The 21,144-nt window shown below is 37.4% G+C and overlaps 1 protein-coding gene across 5 annotated transcripts; it reads right to left on the reverse strand.

Moving 5' to 3' along the window:
* Positions 1–706: 706 nt before the first annotated feature.
* Positions 707–20,165, reverse strand: PNPLA4 (patatin like phospholipase domain containing 4). 5 transcript variants are annotated; one of them, XM_061988540.1, is made up of 9 exons: positions 19,927–20,165; positions 18,585–18,895; positions 17,755–17,878; positions 11,653–11,837; positions 6,995–7,089; positions 6,686–6,821; positions 3,727–3,792; positions 2,920–3,072; positions 707–1,498 (listed from the first exon to the last, which is right to left on the reverse strand). In XM_061988540.1, exons 2-9 carry the CDS (start codon positions 18,741–18,743, stop codon positions 1,367–1,369), a joined length of 1,050 nt encoding a protein of 349 aa, XP_061844524.1. In that variant the 5' UTR covers positions 18,744–18,895; positions 19,927–20,165; the 3' UTR covers positions 707–1,366. The 5 variants fall into 5 exon arrangements, with proteins under 5 accessions (XP_061844524.1, XP_061844522.1, XP_061844523.1 ...); XM_061988538.1 differs by having other exon boundaries at positions 19,899–20,165; XM_061988539.1 differs by lacking the exon at positions 19,927–20,165 and adding an exon at positions 19,795–19,880.
* Positions 20,166–21,144: the final 979 nt, after the last annotated feature.

Consider the following 21,144-nt stretch of genomic DNA (forward strand, 5'->3'; position numbering starts at 1 on the left):
TATTAAGTCTAGAGAAGAGGAGACTGACGGGGGATCTCATTAATATTTACAAGTATATAAATGGTGGATGTCAGGAGTTTGGAGCATCGCTATTGTGTCTAGTGACAGGACACGGGATAACGGGAAGAAGCTGGAACACAAAAAGTTCCATTTAAACATAAGGAAAAACTATGTTACTGTGAGGGTGAGAGAGCAGTGGAACAGGCTGCCCAGGGAGGGTGTGGAATCTCCTTCCTTGAAGGTCTTCAAGATTCGCCTGGACCTGTGCAACCTGATCTAGGTGGACTTGCTTTTGCAGGGGGGCTTGACTAGATAATCTCTAAAGGTCCCTTCCAACCTCTATCATTCTATGATCTTAATTCTCACTTCCACAGATTTGCTGGGGTTTTTTGGGAGGGAATGCTATAATTTCCTACATGTTTAGTTAAAATTTAAAATAATGAACTTAAAAACACACTTAACACAGAAATATATTTTGCTTTTAAATAAACAGCTGTGGATTTTAGCATTTAGGCATTAAGAAATGAAAATTCTGAACTTGCACTTAGGCTAGTCAATGCCGGGTGAATAGTAAAATAGTAAGACATATGAGTCTGAGTTCATTATCTGCTGACTCACTTAAACCCAGTCTGTTGGAGAGAAGTTCATTTCAAATAACCAGGATGTTATTATTCCAAGAAATTTATAAATTCACTTTTAACAGAAGTTTCAAGAAAATATATTTATTACACTTTAGCAGAGAAAGAAAACACAATAAATACAACAATTTCTTATATTCTCTTTAACAAGGTGTTTTTACATTCAAACATGATACTTCTGTTATGAATTTCAACTATCACTTCCAATTTTGGTAAAAAATACACAAATCAGAGTGCAAATGTTTATTTCTTGTGAGTAGTGTTGTTTGAGTCCTTTAGAACACTGCAAGATACATAATAGATCTGCATATTGCAAGCATCCAATTAGCACAACTATTACATTAAGATAACACAGATTGTCATTTTTCACAGTACAACACTGATTTTTTCTTTCTAATAACATTGAAAGAGACTTTTCCCAATTTCTGTAATCATGTCAACATGAGTTTTACTATAAATCCCACTCAAGTCCTCAGCTAAAGCAAAATGAATCTAAGCTTTAACCTCTTTAAAATAAGGCCACTACCAGGCAAGTAAGATTCCCACTCTGACATGTTTATACAAGTCCTTGGGGTGTAACTCATACTTTCTCGGTAGAAGCAGAGACAGTTCCATTGGGATTTGTATTTTCATGAACAGGAATTGGAACAGTAATCCCTGAGATTCTATATGATGCCCATAGATGTGTTTTGACAGACATCAGGTTCTGTTAATTTTCAATATACCATCTATTCAAACCAGTTTTCTTTTAGTAAGAAACTTACAGCATCATCAAATCCATTTTGGTACAACAATTCCATTTTCTCCTGGTTTGGTGGAAACAAAGCTTGATTAAGTCTTACTAGGTTGGCCAGAGACAGCTGCAACAGAGCGAGAGGCTATAAATTAGTTTATTAAAGCAACTTACCTAGACTTGACTGTGTTGCTATCTGTTCTGTCACCTGCTCCATGTAGTATACGTAAAACAATGAGACCAGCACAGCTACACCAGTAAATTAACCATGTCCAGGTACATTGCTGAGCGCCAAGACAAACTGGCACAAATGGTCTGCACATACACCATCAAACTCACAGCCTCCAAGACAGACTGCTTATAAAACTGCACAGAGTTTCTGAAACATTTTAACTATGGAAAGATTCCCAGAACTGTCTGGCAGAGTGGTAGCTGGCACATGCTAAAGTTGTGCAAGGAAATATTTTGACAGCTTACTAGTGCAAACAACCACATTCTTGGGAACATTCCCAGGCAATGTACGGGGTATATGGAGTATAAATGTAGCTTGTATTACCAACAAATTAAGAACTCAGCATCTGAAGTGGTCATTTTCATGGTGTAAAACGATTTCAGAACTTTGTTCTGAAGTAGAGATGTTATTAAACTGTTTACAACAAAATAAAAAATAATTAAATTTAATGATGTTCTGGACACTTTATTTATACAATTAAATACTTTAGTCATATACAATTTTGCAAAACAGTACCACAACCACCTTCATTATTTCAAGTAAGCAATTATTCAAGCTGCCACTGATAGATGGAGGAAGTTCAAAGACACAGAAATCTATATCCAATTCCAATACAGATAAATGAAGATATACAAATCTTCATTTTAGGTAGATTACAACAGCATTTCAAAAATTTTATTCTTAGTTCACATTTTTACAGCTCTAAAAGTGAAAGACGTTTCACACGGAATAGTTTAAAACACTGCCTGACATTCTGCATATCTGCACTTTCAAGACCTTAGAAGCAATGTAACTCAGAAAATTAACTTTCTGTCTGTAGACCAATCTAATCACCAGCTCATTTCTCCTACTAAAGATGTACTAGATATCAGATACAAATCATGACCAAGAAACAAACAGTAATCTATTGCATTTATTTTCAATATATACAAAATCAATGAGTATGAAGGTATGTTTTATTTCCTGTCTCTTGAGGTATTCTACAAAATTCTTTTTTTTTTTTTCTTTTTTTGAATATTCTGTCAAAGGCAGCTGATAATCAAAGTTAGCCTAGACTATTTACATTTAAAAGCTTATGATAATTTCTCAGTTTTCATTAATAGATCAGTGCTTTTCAACTGGTTTTATTTATTCTATATTTTCCTTACCTTGGTTTAAGAAAAAAAGTTTACCTTCCTTAGCAAAACAGAAAGTGCCAAAAACTACTCGATACATAAGCACAAAATAAATATATAAATATAAGCATAAATATAAGCATAACCTTAACTGCATAACTACTTTTTCTCCTTAAGTTGTTAAATACTTAAGCAACTCACCATGATATCTTGTTTTGCAAGTTTTACGTAAAGATCCACACGTCCTTTATCTTGTGGACATATATCTAATCGACCGCTGAAGGGAGAAATCGTCACAGTTCTTCCAACAGGTAAGATAGGAAGGCCATTGGTAAAGCCACCATCAACCCACTTCTATTGGAAAACAGAAATATTTTCCAAGTAACCTTAGTACGGTGCGACCATAACTGAATAATGCTTCCTGTTCCTGTCTCCGCCATCCCAATCTCAAGCAACTTGAAAGTTTCCTTCTCAAAATACCATGAATAAGCTTAAGTATGAGGCATAAGAATCAAGGAACTGACAGTGTACACACACAGTGTTTAGTCAATGGGCATTTAACACAATGTATAAATGTGTGCAATACATTTACCAAGCTACTGATAACAGCTTGCTAGTTTAGCTAATAACAAAATGTCTTATACTGAATTACTGTTAGTTCATACACAAAAATGGTGGTCTTTCAAACTGAAAAAAAAAACCATTTTAGAATTCATAACACAGATTAGTGTGAGAAGCACTTTTAGAAAGAGAAGCTTCTTCTCATAGTAAGTGCAAGACATTCTCTTTAGGAAACAGCTTCATGCTAGAGAGATAATTGCAGCCTAATTTTTGAAACAGGTTAACAAACTTGTATCATCTTTCATGGTGTTCACGGTATCAACAAAAATAATAACTGTTCTACAAAATATAGCATGGCATTTGCCTTCACTTAAGATCAAATAATTACATCACAAACTAAAAATGCTCTTACACACATAGACAAGAAGTAGGTAGTTAATGAATTACCTCTCCTTTATATTCCACTGGCTTAATTCCTGCATACACTGGTATAAAGCTACTTGCCAAAAGGACCTAGAAATCATGAAGTAGAAAGAACAGAGAACAAAATTGAAGAAATGGCAACAAATTAATTCCAAACCAATATATATTTTCATAATTTATATTAAATAATGCAGCAGGTAACCAGTCAATATTAGTTTTGCATAAAACCACTGCCATGTCAAAATATCTTCTATGTCTAAATGTGTGTAAAATGATACAATAGTTTTTTAATGACTTGACAGTGACAACTCTGAAAACAAAATATTGAGGATTAAATCATTAATTAATGGGATTCATAACAGTATGAAGTTAAATCTTACAAAATGTGATGTAAATCTATGATTTTCCAGAAACTGAATACGCATATGATGAAAAAAATGCAATAGAGTACTGTTAAAAAAGAAGGTGCCCCAGTTGTCTGCTAGCATATTTATATAATATTTACTCTTCCAATAAATCAGATTTTCTAAGAATTAAAAACTTACAAAATACTATGTACAGTCTAAAAATCAACATATGTCTATCTTTATCAATCTCAATATTTTGCATTTAATACATTAAAGTATTAACAAAGCAATATTTGCCCTACTGTAAGTTTACATTGCTGTCTACAGCAGTTCTCAATTTCTATTTTAACACCAGGACACGTCTTCTTTCATGTATAGATGTGCATACACATACCTTTCTATCCACTCACAGCAATATTTACGAGTTTATACCTCTATACCTATTAGACTCACATATAAATATACACAAAGAGGCAATCAGTGTACAGCACTTCAAAGCGAAGGGGTAGATGTGTGGATAAAATGTAGTATGTCGGAAAATTCCATATTGCTAAATGGGGTAAACACATGTGCATGTACTAGCATGGCAGCATGAGACACAGGTTATAGACTATATACTACTTTAAGGTGATCATGTCCAAAAAAATGCACAATTCAAAGAGATTATCAATGAAAATGCCCATTTTTTTTTTTTTTTGTGAAATTGTGCTTCTTTAACACCGAAAGTAGATTAACTTGTTTTCAAAATCTTATTCCCTAACAAGTTTTAATTAAGAATATATGAAAACTTTAACCTTCACTTCCAGAATTCTTTTCTAGACTATTTCTCTTCCCAGCAATGTCAAGCACCAGTACTTCAACTGAGCTCAGATAAAAACGCTTTATCTTCTTACATTCCAAACGTGAATTTGTAGCTACTTCTCTAAGTCTTTCCCTCACAAAAGCATAAAATAAGGTCCCTCTTGAAGCCATTCCTCTCCAGATTTTCAAAAGTGACATCCTACAGTGTTCTCAAGTTCCCAACATGAGCTTCTTCCCCTGCCCAACTCCCTTTACTCCTCTCTCCCTCAACTGCATCTCAGTCACTTTAGCCTTTCTAAATCAAGAGAAATTGGGAAAAAAGGTTTAGTGAAGAAAAAAGAGTAAAAACCAAGTGAACCCTGCAAAGTGTGAATTCTTTACACAGAGACTGAAGAAAGCAGTTTACTTTCCTTATAAAGCCGCTTAGTTCTAGAGGGAGTTGCAGAATGACAAATTTGAAGAACACTTTCAGTATCTCCCTACAACTAATGGACCAGTATAGACTCCTATTCACTGCTCCCACATTTCCAAACTGAGTAATACAACAGTGTTCTGGGTGCCTTGCTCTCTCACACGTATACAAACCATGCCTCTCTTCCCTGTATCTCCAGTTTAAGAACTGGAAGTCTAGGAATGTTAGTACGTGACGACTGTCTTCACATATGTAAAGACTATTTCAAAAGTGGGAGATTATTAACTGCTTTTCCATGTCCACTGGGAACAGTCCAAGAAAATATAAGCTGAACATTGTAGCAACATCTATTTGGTTCAGAAAAACTTTGGAACCATAAGGCTTGTTAAGTGCTGAAAGCAACAAAACACTTTTGCTCACCAATATCTTTATCCATGCCTTGGATTTTGTCTAGGCATAACCTAACAAGCTCTATCCTCCATGCTACTGGGCAGCAACCAATACTCAGGCTGTTCTGTAAACGATACATGCATAGGTGAAGGCATGCACAAAAGATATACTACCAAAATTTGTTGGCTCAACAAAATGGGTCCACATTAAAAACAAACCAAACTATTTTTAAGGTAAACATTCATATTTTGAGATTTTGTTAATGAGTGTAATTGCTTTATTATTTGTTAATTATTAAGAAGCTCTTATTTACTTTGAGCATCTGCAAAGATAAAGGAATTCCTTCCCACTCTACTTTCTGCTGTATTCTGCTCTATCTTACAATATCTTCTGCTAAGATACAATCAACTACTAGAAAGAACATTTGCCTTCCATGCACTTGAATTCATATCAGCTTATGTATGCAATCCTGATCCAAATTTAAAAATTGTTATTCAAAAGAAGAGACAGACAGTAAAAGATACACTTTCCACTATCAGTTAAAATACAGTTTATATACGGTATTTGATGTTGCATGAAATCTATTCTCTACAACAAGGACCTGTAGGGTGTTGGATTTTTTTTTTAACTTTTTTTCTTTACTTTCTTTAATGATGAAACATATATAAATGGTATCAGTGAAGTAAGAGATATAAAAAGCCTCAAACTGTTTTAAAATTTTGAGATTCTCTATTTTATTCTCATCTACTACAACCATTAGTTACTCTGTTACTTTTAAAATACACTTTGCCTGCAAGGTAGTACTTTAAAAACAGGTGAAGGAAACACACACATAAAACGAACTTCAGCAAAATTCGTGAAACAGTTGGATCTAATACTGCTTCCATTGTTTGTATTATACTATCAGTGGTGTTACAACAATAAATGATTACTTGAGTAGAACAATGATTTACTCTACAGCAAATAACACACTCCTAAGCCTTGAAGAACCTCAAGTATTTTTATTTAAAGCAGCATTATTCAATTACATTACCTTAATGAGGTCCTCCCTGGAGGCAAAATTAGAAACCAAGTGATTCTCCCCATTTTTGGTGTTAGTGACTGACACATAGAGACGGTTCTCAGCAATCTCATGAGCATTAGAAGGAAGAATAGACTCTATGCCTTCCCTAGAGTAAAGAAAATGCTAAATGTTATTCACCATCACTATTTAAAAACCTTGCAAATATGTTAGTTGTGAGTGTTGTGCACTCCACAGTATAGAAAAAAATATGCACACCGTCTATTTTCATTTGGAGAGCCTCACACAGAAATGATCTTATAGATGTAATAAGACAGATACCTAAGTGTTTTCATAAAATCATAACCAGGTGTTGCAGCACCGAAGTTCAATTTTCTAACTTCCTCTGCAAATCCATGGGCAAACTGCTTACACTTCTGGAAATTAAAAATATTCACCATTAAGAATGTTTTAGTTATGGAAAGTATGTTCCACTGTGGCATTCAAAACATACTAGCAGCTAGAGCTTTAACCAAGAGAAAAGCTCTATCATCAGAATGAAATATTTTCCCTGTATAAGCTTGGTTTGTAACAAGATATGCATGTCAAAATGGTGATGCTTTTACAAGATCGCTAATAAGAATAAACTAATAATGATAATCATAATAATAAACCCTATCAAGAATACCACTTCAACAAACAAGGAAAATTCAAGGCTATTTTTCTATATATTACTACCACTAAATAATCAGTTCTCTGAATCATGCCATTACAAGAACAATCATTTATAGTTCAAGTGTAAAGTCATATTTTATTTTACAGGCAACTCCAGTACTAAAATCAGATACTTTGTCTATAACCATTTAAAAAAACAGCAATTATTACAACTTCAGTAATGCAAAAAACATGCTACTAACAAATCACAGAATCACATAATCTTAAAGGTTAGAAGGGATCTCAAAAGATCATCTAGTTCAACCCCCGTGCCAGAGCAGGGCCATCTTGATTACATCACACAAACTCACCAAGGTAGGCAAATACACATATTTAATGAATATAATAATACAGAAAAACTTGATGAGTGGAATACTATGATGGATGACATATAAGAACAGATGCAGCACTAAACAGGGCAACAGATTCCATGGAGAACCTCTTCTATGAAAGCTAAAATACCTAGTGTTGATGACTGCAGAAAACCATATTGAAATGTGAGCCATAAGACCTCCACAAGCAGAGTAAAGGAATTGCTAGCATTTATTGTTTAGCAAAAGGATTCTGAAACAATGAATTAAGATTCTGAACGCTTGTGACTCACTAATTGGTATTTGTATTCTTTTTTTCAACCTTTCGTGTAGATTTCTTTTAAGATTTTAGGGACTTTGGAAAAAAAAATATTCAACTTTCTGAAATTGGTACTTAAAAAAATACATCTTTATTCACCTATATAACCATGTTTACAGAGTAAAATATTTGTCTGTAGACAGTTCGGCATTCTGGCTTCATAGGTTCTTGAATAAAGAACACTATGTTGCTGCTAACAAAGTAAATGATTGATGTGATTGAGAAAAGAAAAAGAAAGAAGTGATATGTCCTGCAGAGGAGGAAGGTACAGGATCTAATGGGAGTTGGTTGAGGATTAGAATGAGATAAGCAGCAAGTAGAGTGAAGCAGTTTAACTTCCTCAGATCACTTTCACTTCCTCAAGTGAAAAATACAAATGTAGTTCTTGCATCTGCTTTCTATATAAGGCCTTGTAATTATAAATAAGTTCATTAGTTGGTGGTCCAAACCTCATAAAGCAACAATCACTCTAAAGATCTGTGCTAACTCTTTTCACATAGGTTAGATTTGCACCTTGCCCCTATGAAGTACTTACCATTACCAGTTGCAAGACAATTCAATTATATAAAACTAGCTATATGCACCAAGTCTTGAATTTATTCCACATTAGGCAGTTAGGCTTTTTCTGCAGCCAATCAGCTGGAAAGAGGTATATTCAGACACCTCTTATTCTAAACAAAGAAGAAACCCCCAAAATTGTGCATTGAAGTATCTCAGAACTACTAAACTACTATTTTTAGATTTACGATGCTATAATAAAGTGATACAGAACTTATAGGCAGCTGCAGAAATTCAAATGTAGGTGACAGAAAACTACTTTCCATATTATACGCACTAAGAATATACTATAGTCTCAATTCCTCCTGCCAAAAAGGACAACTTTTTACAGCTACTAATTGTTTAACATTTTAGTACTAGAAGCTTTAAGCAGTACATTTTTAACAGTAAATGAGCATGTTTAGAAACTTTAACTACTTGTACGGAATTAAGCAAACTCGATATCAAATATGATCAAAGTACTTTTGAAATAAATAAGTACTTATCTACAACTCTATAAGCCTTCCTAGAATTCTCAAGTCCCATGCCTTTTCAATAGTGACAAGAAGAAAAGATACAACAGAAAAACATTTGCAAACTTGTCATATTAAAACAGAAAAAAAATCAAACCAAGAAATCCTCAGTGTTACATTCGCACCAAGATAAGGAAATATTGTGTTACAGCTTTGAGAATAGGAGACAAAGTCCTAATTATAGCTTGTCTAACAGCCATCTCTGGAGACAGGAAAAAATCTCAAAAAACAACAAAAAAACCCCCCTGATGTAAGAGTTATATAAACTGAAGTCTGAGGTATGCATTATTCAAGGTAAACTTGAAACTAAATTACTAGGCAAAGGCTACAGAAAAGGAGTAAACATCCAAGTAGAATACAAGTAAGGTTCTCTTCCAAACAGACTGGAACTTGCCAATGCTAAATCATATAAACACACCTGGAGAAGGGAGGTGGATGGAAAGAAGTCATGAAAGACTTGCAACAGGCTGCCCAGAGGAGCTGTAGAGTCCTTCCTTGGAAGTCTTCAAGACCCGCCTGGACGTGTTCCTATGTGACCTGATCTAGGTGAACCTACTTCTGCAGGGGGGTTGGACTAGATGATCTCTGGAGGTCTCTTCCAACCCTACCATTCCATGATTCTATGAACTACAGTTAACTAAGTTTACCTAAGTTCATATCCCAGCAGAAACAAAAAACTAAAAAATAGGAAGATCAATGGCAAAGTGGGATATTGGCTGGGATTATGATCTGAAACAAATGCAGTGAAACCTGCAACAAGTGAGGCATGGAGATTACCTGACACTCACTGGACTGAAACCTAACTGTACTTAAACGAAAAATATAATGGTACTTCCCCCCCCCCCCCCCAATTATGTTTATTACAATTCAAAATATTAAAGACATATGAACATTTTGGCAAAGCCTAGTTCTCTCTCTCTATATGTATATCATTGCTGGCTGAATGACAGAGCCTAGAGGGTGATGATCAATGGCATAGAATCGAGTTGGAGGCCTGTGGCCAGTGGAGTTCCACAGGGATCGATTCTGGGGCCAGTCTTGTTCAACATTTTCATCAACCACCTGGATGAGGGGACTGAGGGTACCCTCAGCAAGCTGGCTGATGACACCAAACTGGGAGGACTGTCTGATTCCCCCGAAGGCTGTGCTGCCATTCAGTGGGATCTCGACTGGCCTGAGAGTTGGGCAGAGAGGAACCTCATGAGGTTCAACAAGAACAAGTGCAGAGTCCTGCATCTGGGAAGGAACAACCCCATGCACCACTACAGGCTGGGGGTCGAACTGCTGAAGAGCAGCTCTGCAGAGTCCTGGGAGTCCTGGTTGATAATAAGCTGTCATACGAGGAAAGACTGCGGGAACTAGGGCTGTTTAGTCTAGAGAAGAGGAGACTGAGAGGAGATCTTATTAACATTTACAAATATCTAAAGGGTGGATGTCAGGAGATTGGGACATCCCTTTTTTCTATTGTAGCTAACAACAGGACAAGGGGTAATGGGATGAAGCTGGAACACAAATTGTTCCACTTAAACATAAGAAAAAACTATTTCACCGTGAGGGTGACGGAGCAGTGGCACAGGCTGCCCAGAGGGGTTGTGGAGTCTCCTTCTGTGGAGGTCTTCAGGACCCTTCTGGACATGTTCCTATGCAACCTGATCTAGGTGAACCTACTTCTGCAGGGAGGTTGGACTAGATGATCTCTAAAGGTCCCTTCCACCCTATCATTCTATGATTCTATGATATATCAAGGGAAACTCACTACAGGCACTTCACGGGGGGCAAAGCAGCCTTAACCCGTGGGGAAAAACAAACAAACACAACAAAAAGCTAATTCTTTCCCACAGAACTTGTACTGGAGTAATCACTGAATATAACGTTGCTGCCCCTACATGATGCTGTATCTGTCATGACAGATGGCACCTCTGGAGCAAAAAAAACCCTCCACACACATGTATGCAGTAGGCCAGAACAAAATGCTATGAAGGTTAATCCTCCCCATACAGTGGGGCTACTGTTGTTAAGCTGTGAACTGTACAGAGTTCAAAGCAGGTGCACAAGCCACTCCTGGCACTGTCTAATGGAGCACAGACAGCAGGGAAAAAAAGTCTCTAGGCTGGTGTGTGCTGTTCCTCAACTTTATTATGATACATTCCATCTACCATTTTCATCTCTTTCTACAGCAATGGGGCTATATATTTGCTTAACAAAGCCTACTAGGAAAAAAAAAAAAACCCTATTAACTTTGTAATGTACAGCGATTAAGTGCATATACATTTCAGTATATTAAAGAGTATCTGGCTGCATACAACTCAATATTCACACACATATATTTTATGTTTACATAACTTACAATATAGTAGTCATGTGACAGATTTTTTTGCAATAAAGAAATACTTGCTTCATGACCATTTTTTCCCATAAGTCAGAGATTTTGTTACTGAGAATATTTATACAAGTCCTGTTCCTTCACAAGCAGTAAAAAGTGAAACAAGAACCAAAATATTTTTTTAAAACTTAATGATAGATGAGTATATCAAAAACGTCCATTGAAAATGATCGTGTCCTATACCTACGAGTTTATTAATTTACCTCTATATTTTCTGGTACTGCTAATAAGACAGTGGCAGCCAGTGATCCTGCAGAAGCTCCCGCAAAAGCTTTCACACTTTTCAGTAACTTCTTACCATGCCTGTAAAAAGCAGCTGCTGCCCCCAAGTGGTAAATACCGAGAAAACCACAAGCTGCAAATGACAGATTGATATGTTTCATTTTTGCTGTGGGGAAAAAAAAAAAAAAAATCAGAGTAGAAAAAAGGTCAGTTAATTTTATCTTACAATTACATATTATATTATGTGTTCTATGGAAAAATAATATCTACATATTAAAAGCCAATTTAGCTAAGAACAGTAAAAACTTTTGATTTAAGTAAAATGCAAAACTCTACATGTATGAAAACACATGCACTGAAGGTATCAAGTACAAGATTTAAAACAAACACAAACCACAAACAGGTATCAGAAGTTCCAATCATTACAGGCGACTTATTAAAAAATAAAATATGAGGATGTTTCTACAAATAATTACAATTATGAAAGTAATATATTTCATGGATTATCACGTACAAATATAAAAGACATTATACAGATTATCCTAGTATTGAATTAAAAATAATCTAGTGTATTTATGTATATCTTAATGAGACTTAAGAAAAAAAACCCAACAAATAAATCATTATACTGAAGAATGAGATTGCTGTTGAGATATCTCTTTTGGAAATAATCTACAGACACTGTGTTGTCAGTTCTGATGAAGAAAAGCAAACATGTAGAGCAACAGATTTTGGGATAAATTGCTCCTTCAGCTCCAAAATGGGAAGAACAAGAAAAGTGAGAAGAAATAGCTTTCAAAAAAAATCACAAGCTAAACAAAACTGCATTACCCATAACATGATTAAAATCAGATCACAAATGAGTCCGACCAGCTTTACTGTTTTCCAGAGATAGAGCACAACTCCTAGTGTCAGGGCATACCGTTTGGTGCATAAGTCATTCTCTTATAACACCACACTATCTTAAGGCAGTTTACCAATTGTGTTTTACCCCCTTCATATTGGAAATGTTTGCATATCCACTGCTAAGTAGGAACACCTGTAACTTATATCTAATGTATTTGTACTGAAGTTGATTTGAGGTTGGCTCTTGCTGTGACAATATGAGAAAGACACCTGAAGCAAAGGCTGAATTTTCTTACTACTTCTAAAAGTAAAGAAACTTTTAATTTAAAGAAGCATCACTGTACTGCATAGAAGATGAAAAAAATTTACTCAAGACTTTACTGGAAAATAACAAACACAACTCTACTTTGAAGATTGAGTTTTTGGGTTTTTTTTTGGGTAGAGGAAGAAAACTAGAACAGACTTTGAAGTATGATGCCATGATGTGCTTCCTTTCAGGCTACTTAAACTCTTGGGAGTTTAACCAACTGCTGCAGCTGTTTCCATGCCTTCTACAAATTAGGAGCAAAGATATATTTGCATCACAGGCCACTCCAACAAAAAAAGTTGCATTAGTAAGTAGGAGGAAAAAAAAGCATGGAAGGATTAACTCCAAAAGAGTTTTTTTCTCCAAAAGAGATTTCAGGCTCAAGACACTACCAATGCAAAACTTTCTATGAAATAAGGACCACACTCAGGTAGTTGGTAGGTCAAGAAAATTAAAAAAGCAAAGTAAGAGTTCACATATCCCAGGAACTGGGTCTAAGGCACCTATGAAATGTAACTAAGAAACACAAATGTAAGATTACAAGGTTATGTAAATAAAAACAAGCATATGTATGCTTATATACATGTATATAAACCCCACTAAACCCTCTACAAGGCTCATCAACAAAGCATTCTAAGAGATATCTCTCCCTGTGTGAAAGTATTTAGACATTGATAAAATAAAAAGAAAGATGGAAACTAAAACTATTATCTGAAGTGTAGCAAGAAATTTTAGTTTAAAAGATTTCTTTTTTAAAAAAGGAAAAAAAGTCCCTACAGATGTAAAAGCCAATCATACTTCCTGTATGAGGAACTGGCCAGTATGTTTTCTTTAAAGCAAGAACAGAAAACTAGGTTACATGAAATGAAGAGATGACAAGAATCTCAGATAAAAAACTGCTGAAAATACACTGACTGAAGTCAGAAGTCCATGTCTTTGCTTACAAGGCTTCATGAGGAAACTTTACTTTCTTAGATGAGCTTTAGTCCTATCTAATTTTCAGTTACTGAGAGTAACCACTATTATTTTAAGTGTCTGGATACATGACATTCATTCTTTGATGAGAGCTAATTTTTTAAACACTTCGTTCCCATAATTCTCTTCTTCCTCCTTCATGTCCCTACCCAAGAGACAGAGATTGCTGAATACATCAGTTTCTTGACTGACAAAATGATTCCGTGAGATATTAACATGAAAAAAAGAACACTAAGTTTTCAAATCAAGGAATACTGTTAAAGAATGCCGCTAATCTAATAGTCTTTGAAGAGGAAACTAATTTCAAGTCCAAAAAGATGGACTGAACAAAACTAAAACCAATTAAAAAAAAATCTTTTTAAATGGAAGTCCTTGATCCACTGGATTTGTAGGGCATACAACATAGCACTTGTTTAGATTCCTGAAGAGAACTTCAAATCAAAAGTAGCAACGGCATAGCTGTGTTACCAAGGCACTATATTTTTGCTAATTAGGATCAGTTCCCAGGTCTACATTATGTATTTGTCAAAAACAGATGAAATTTAGAAGAACAAATCTTAATTGGAAGATGAAATTTGTGTTCAAATGACAGATTCAGTGGTTACATCTAGCTGTATAACTGAGAAATGAGTTTTGCATATACATGTAACAACCCTACATGTAGTTCTGAGCTTTATCATCTGTTAATTTAAAAGCAATGTGATGTTCCTAATAATGTAATGTTTCTAAGTGACGGCTAGTATCCTAATCATGTAATGCTCCTAAGTGATAGTATCTGTTGCTAGGTGAAACAATTGTGTCTTCTTTCATTTGTTCAGAGTAATAAAAGCAGGAGAATATTACAAGTGTTCAGCATTACAGAGGAGAAACAATAGAATACTAATACCTTCATTCAGCACCACGAATCTACCTATGAGGCTGTTCTGTATATTGAATGCCTTTTAAATCTGTAACAAAGCACTTATCCTAAAAAGATACAGAAAAACAGGAATCATGGTTCTATGAGGAACTGTCTGCTTGACAGATGCAGTTAAACAGTCATTTCACCTTGGCAAAGCAACCACTGAGTGAAAGATAAGAAAGTGATCATTAGATGAATGTCCTGTAAAAATCAGAAAAGCAAGAAATAAGAAATAAAGATACTTTTATAAAAGCACAAACTTTCCCATTTCTTTTGATCCTTGCAAATATGTCATGGCAACCCTTGACGTGCAAGTTGGAATGGTGTATTTCAGAGACAGTATGACTCAAAAATGTCCTGTGTTTTGATGATTTGCTAGATCACTGCTCTTTTGATCAAAAAGAATAGTAGGGTTATAAGCACTCCCAAGAGAAATTTCCCTATGTCTACAGTACCACTATGCTCTGTCAGTTTCTTACAAAGTACCAGAAATAGGAGCAGAGTCACATCTGAACATATAACATTTTTTCAGTTGCCTGAGCAAGCAGTAGAAATCTTGCCATCTTAGAAATTACATGAAGCATCTGTTCCATAGGATTTCAGAACAAATATCCTTGGTGATATGATGTAAACAGGACATCACAAATGCTTTTGCCACTGCTTTTCAAAAATCTTGTCATCTTGCATGATTGACAAATTTCAAAATATAGGTATTTTAACTGGTTAGAGAGCTTTGGTTGTCTACAAGAAAAAAAAAAACAAAGAGAAGCAGAAGTACAAGAAGAAACCAGAAGGACGCTACAACATCGTTACTTCACAGATAATGCAGGAGCATTCAGGAATAACCACAAACCTAAAAGCTCTCTTTAAAAAACTCTCACATCTGCAGAATAAAGAGAAAAAGAAAAGGAATTCATAGGTGACTAAAAACATATTAGTGAGTGGGGCAGGGCAGGAGCCATTTCTGTTTGTTCAGCAGTACGTCATCCATTTGTAATGCAAACCTACAAAACAACCTATGCAAGGAGACAAGCTTGTAAAGCAGAATTATGACTGAGCTCTTTCAGGATAGCTACTGTCTTCCTAGTTGTCATGCACAAGAAATAGCACAACAGTTTCTCACACTGCTGTTTCCTGAGCAACATAATTACACAGTGTACCATCTTAGTCTTTACCAGTCTTAACTACCTCCCTGTCATCTCATTTGTAAACAAATGCTGGAAATGCCCAAAGCAACTGACTAAAAACCTTTACAAACAAAAATTAAATATACATAGAATGAGAATGACCAAGCACCCCGAAGCCCAGGGACTAAAATGTATGATGCATAACTGCACATTTGAGGATTACTTATTAGCTAGGAACAACAAAACAAGCAAAGTCATGGAAAGAGCTATTTAGCTAGCCAGCATTGCTAAAATAAAGGCCAGAATTGTAACTACCACTTCTGCTGCTGCAGTTTAGCACCTGTGCCTAACTTCTTTCCCGTCTTAAATACATCAACCAGAGAGGCATTACCTCAGCTGCTAATTGGCTCAGCCTCCATCAGCAGCAGGTCTACTGCATTAAAAGAGGACAGAGTGATTTCGCAGAAAATAAACCCCCTTGCTTTCTAACTCTCCTCACCAACGTGAGAGGTTAGGTGCAGCTAGGTTTAAATTCTGAGTGATGTCCAATTTGCCACAATCAGTCTAGGCACGTTCACCTCCTGTGATCTATCACGATTCTGGATTCACCAACAGCAGTTGTGCTCATCAACTATCACAGCTACACTCCAGGGTTTGATCACGTTCAGCGAGAAACTGTGACAACTGGCTACTTAAACAGTTCAGTTTTATTCATAACAGCTATACAGATTCTTATGGATTACCAGTGACAGTGATTGACTGCAGAAGAAAGCACATGCAAAAACAGATGTATAAATAATACAGTGCACAAAGTTACAAAGTACAGCCTGACTATAAAAAGTTAAAGAATCATTCTCTAGAGAGATTCCCAAGTTTCCCACAGACATACTTAGTTTAAGTCTCACCCAAGGCGTTCCAATGAGTGGGAGAAGAGGAGCTCAGTCCGTTGGCTGACCCCAGGATTCAGAGACAGTCTGCAAGGGAGCTTCCCTGACTTGTGATGGTGTCTTCCCCAACACTCCCCTTTAACCATTTTTATACCTTTCTTTACCTTCAAGGTGGAGTTTGAGTGACTTCAGTCATAAATGCCTTTATTACGATTGGTGTAAGATGCTCTCACCTCACATTTGAAGGTAGAGCTTACAAACAATTCAAGGCACAGACTCAAGGAGTGGTTGCACTTGGAGGCAGGTAGCCTTTGGGATGGAGGTGTGTTTTGGTACTACAATGACATTAAAATGACCTAAGTTCACACAAAAGACACCATTTTGTCAAGATTTGACAGACCATTGGCTCAGAGTACCGAAAAGTGCTGCTTATCAGTTCTACAGGACCATGTCATTCCCGTGTCAGCATGGAGTCTGACCACAGATCATCCATTCTGCTCCACACTCCGTGGTATTTGCAGGGTCCAGCTCAGAGCTGACTGGTACTTGGTCCTATCAGCTACAGGGGAAACTTCCAGCAGTTCTTTGTTTAAAAGAAGCCACCTCTGTAGCCCCCCCCTCTGCTACCAAAACCTGTCCACACAAACCCACTACATTTTCAAATTAAGAGTTTAGACCACATTGATCATTAATACATCTGGAAGTTAGGGCATTCCTTTTTTTCTATTGCACCTAGTGACAGGACAAGGGGTAATGGGAAGGAGCTGGAACACAAAAAGTTCTATTTAAACATAAGAAAAAGCTATTTTACTGTGAGGGTGACAGAGCACTGGCACAGGCTGCCCAAGGAGGGTGTGCAGTCTCCTTCTATGGACGTCTTCAAGACCCACCTGGACATGTTTCTCTGTCACCTGATCTAGGTGGACCTGATCTAAGAAGGGGAATCTCTAAAGGTTCTTTCCAACCCCCACCATTCTATGATTCTAGAGAGGACAGGGAAGTCTGAATTCTTAAGAAGAGGGTAGCAAGAGGTTCAATACCTTCTAATGAATGCTGGTTTCCATCATATACTCCACGGAGCCTTTTAGCAGCTATTTTAGTTTCTTCTCCACTAGTAGCCATTCCTGTATCTACTACTGATTGTTTATCATTTACCTTGGAAACCTACAATCATACAGTCAGATATGAACAAGAACAGAAATAGGTAGATCAATAAAGTCAATTAAAATAGTTGCAAAACCATCTAAATTTCTCAATTGCTTAGTTAGTTCCTACTAAAACAGTTGAAAACCCAACGTTCCACTATTTATACATACAGGAATTTATATTTTAGAGAAGCTTTAGACAACTGGAAAAACACTGCCATTTGGAACTGCTGATGTCCAAGATTAGTCTTAATTTTGTGGGTTTTCCCACTATTTTTGTTTGTATCCACAGATTTTTTTTTATTATTAAATTCCAGTGTTGTTATCCTCTCCTAACAAATCAATACAAATTTATTGCTTTCCCCCTCATTTTTTTTGTGCAATTTTGCATTACTAAAAAGCTTTCCAGAGAATTTCTTCACTAAATGGCTGGCACTCTAACAAGTCTGTCAGTTATAATGCAGTATTGTCTGAAGTATAATTTGAAAAGAACCTCACGTTGCTCCCAAAGCTAGACCTATCAGACTCAAGGTTGATTCTTAAACATTGGTTCTCTTGAACCTCATTGCTGCCTGCCTCTTCACCTTGATTTATACTAAGGGCATCTTCAATTCATAAATAAGGCTGCAAGAGCAAAAGCTTTGCCCTGTAGATTCTAAAAGAAATTATATTTCCACTGTATTGATACACATCACTTAGACCCAGAGCACCACAACAGTACTTACCTCAAATTTAGCTCTGTTATGTGGTACCCTTACAGTGCAATACTTCAGAATTCCAACCCAGAACTGCTGAGTTTTTGGAAATGTGCAACTACACCGTCCTCCACTGTTCAACTGAAGCAACAGTATTTGAGCACTATGAAGACTCATGGCTGTCCACATTTTCTTAGAAGTGGCCTTTGGATCCCAATGATGTGGTAAGCAAACTGATACTGTCTAAAGCTTAATTTATCATGGAGTTACAAAGGAAGTATCAACAGATGAGCTTGGACACAGAATTATACAGTAGAAACTTCCTCTCTTCTAAACATAACCTGTTTAAAAACATGACAGGAAAAACAAAAGCAGTTAAAAGGTAGCTGCACATCAAGGCCCTGATGCTGTAAAACAAGGCCCTCTTCACAATCTTCTCACTTTAAAACACAAATGCATTACCAACAAGTTCATTCACTTGACAATGAAACAGTTCTGGATAGAACTTCAGTTCAGTAACTACACTCTCTCTTGCCAGCCTCCACCTGGCACTGTTGTTCACCACTGACCATGAAGTCAGTTGTCCACATCAGAAACAGGAAGGATTAAAATTGTTAGTAATGCAAACAAAAACAAACTATTCCTTATAATTAATGTGAATATGCTGTTCCTTCTACCTCAGCTAAAAAACGTGTAAGGAGTGTTCCAGCAACCTCAAACTGACTGTTTACAAAACCAGAGTGCTGATGTCAAGATCCTAGTGAGAAAAACCTCAAGCACTCTGGTTGGTACAAGGCAAACCTTGTAATTGTCTATGCTACACGGATCTCAAAGGTGTGACTCACATGTCAAACCTAAGTCTGGTTTACACCTTGTAGGACTTTGACAATAATAAGTAAAATGTAGAAATGTAGTTACCCAGATGAAAAGCAGGTTATTGTCCTGACTACCAGCACCACTGTAATACTGTGTAGGCAATGTCTCAGAGGCATACTATTAACTTCAAATTCAATCCAAATCAACTGGGTTTCACATTTTCAGCACTACCCCGTGTGCCCTGAGGCCTACAAAGCAACTTGTTTTTCCCTCCCTCCACTTCTGCTCAGCCGACAACCAACACAAGCAAAACTGAGCTGAAACCATGAGATAAAAATTTTAAATGCAATAATTACAGAACGCCAAGTACCAACCAAAACAAACGTAACGTCACAAGAAAAGTCACTGCAACCTATAAACTTACAGCAGACGCGCTGTTTTTAAACGAGTCTTCCCGTTCAAATATTACACTCAACCCCCACAACCCTTCCCCGTTTCCCTCCACGCAGGTTCCTGCCATAGACCCACCCAGGGGGAGGGGCCTAGCGCAGCTTACGCAGGGCAGCGGTAAGCCACGGCCACGGTTGTCCCAGTGACGGCCGCAGAGACAACCAGGCGGGGAGCTGCGGAATCCGCCTATGCTTCGCTTTGGCAGGATCCCGGCCAGCCCTAGCTTGCTCCGGCTCCTAGTGCCCGCCCACGCGTGCCCAGCCGCCGCAACGCTTCCCCCGCCCTGACAGCGGGAAGTTGGGGTTACTGCGCGGCTTTGTTGGGGCGGGCGGGCGGCGCCTCCCCTGTGCCACCTTCCCCGCACGCGTGCGCAGCCTGAGGCGGCTTGTTCGGCGGCGCAGGGATGAGAGGCCGCGCCCGAGGGCCTTTCAGGGTGGCGCATGCGTCAAGGGCAGCCTGAGGCGGAGAGAGGGCGGCTCGCTTGTTCCGTCGTCTGGCGCACAGGCGCTGTGTGTGGCGGCGTGGTTGCTTGGGCCGGCCTCTGCTGAGTGTGGGTGCCCGCCCCTCGCCCTCATCTGTCTGACCCACCCCCGCCACCACCCCGGTGCACAGGGTGGGTGAACTGAGAGCGGCAATAAATTAGCTGTATTTTTTTTTTTCTTTAAGCCTTTCTGTGTGTGTGTGTGTCTTATGTTTTAGTAAAGTGAATCCACTCACCTTTCTAACAGATGTGAGTACTGGAGCCCACACGTGACAAAACTGCAAGGTGTAGGGGGAACTTGTAGCCTACAGGGGATGAAGGAAACTAGGAAGAGCAAAAATGCTTGAAATAAATGTGTAGATGTATGATCTCTCTCAAATGCCTGACTCAGGTTAAAACTAAGATAGCCAAGGGATTTCGCACTGATTAACCTCTTTCACCTCTGGCATCCATTATTCTTTATTGTTATATGGGATGTGTGGATTTGGGATTAAGAAGTACGTCTATTTTTGAGAGAGCCTTGACATCTGCTGTCTAAAGTGGTTGTGCACACTTCAGTAATGTTTTTGACTGCCAAAAAGCAGTAGTTGGAAAATAGAGCCCTGGGGTTGTCTCATGACGACCAATCTGCTTCCTGGTAGAGTTAACAGCCTTCTCTTTTCATCATCCTGCAGTCCTCCACATTTGCAGGATGAGATTTTAGCTGAGAAAGCTAGATGAGACCTAGTGGTGACAGAAAAAAAAAAAAAAAAAAAGTCTTGTTCTAGTTCTAGACAGAGCTCTTAATTTGTAGTGGGCAGTAGTATCATTAGGACCACGCTTGCATCTAAATTTATACTTGGT

The sequence above is a fragment of the Colius striatus genome, chromosome 1 (assembly GCF_028858725.1).
Source record: "Colius striatus isolate bColStr4 chromosome 1, bColStr4.1.hap1, whole genome shotgun sequence".
Lineage (NCBI taxonomy): Eukaryota > Metazoa > Chordata > Aves > Coliiformes > Coliidae > Colius > Colius striatus.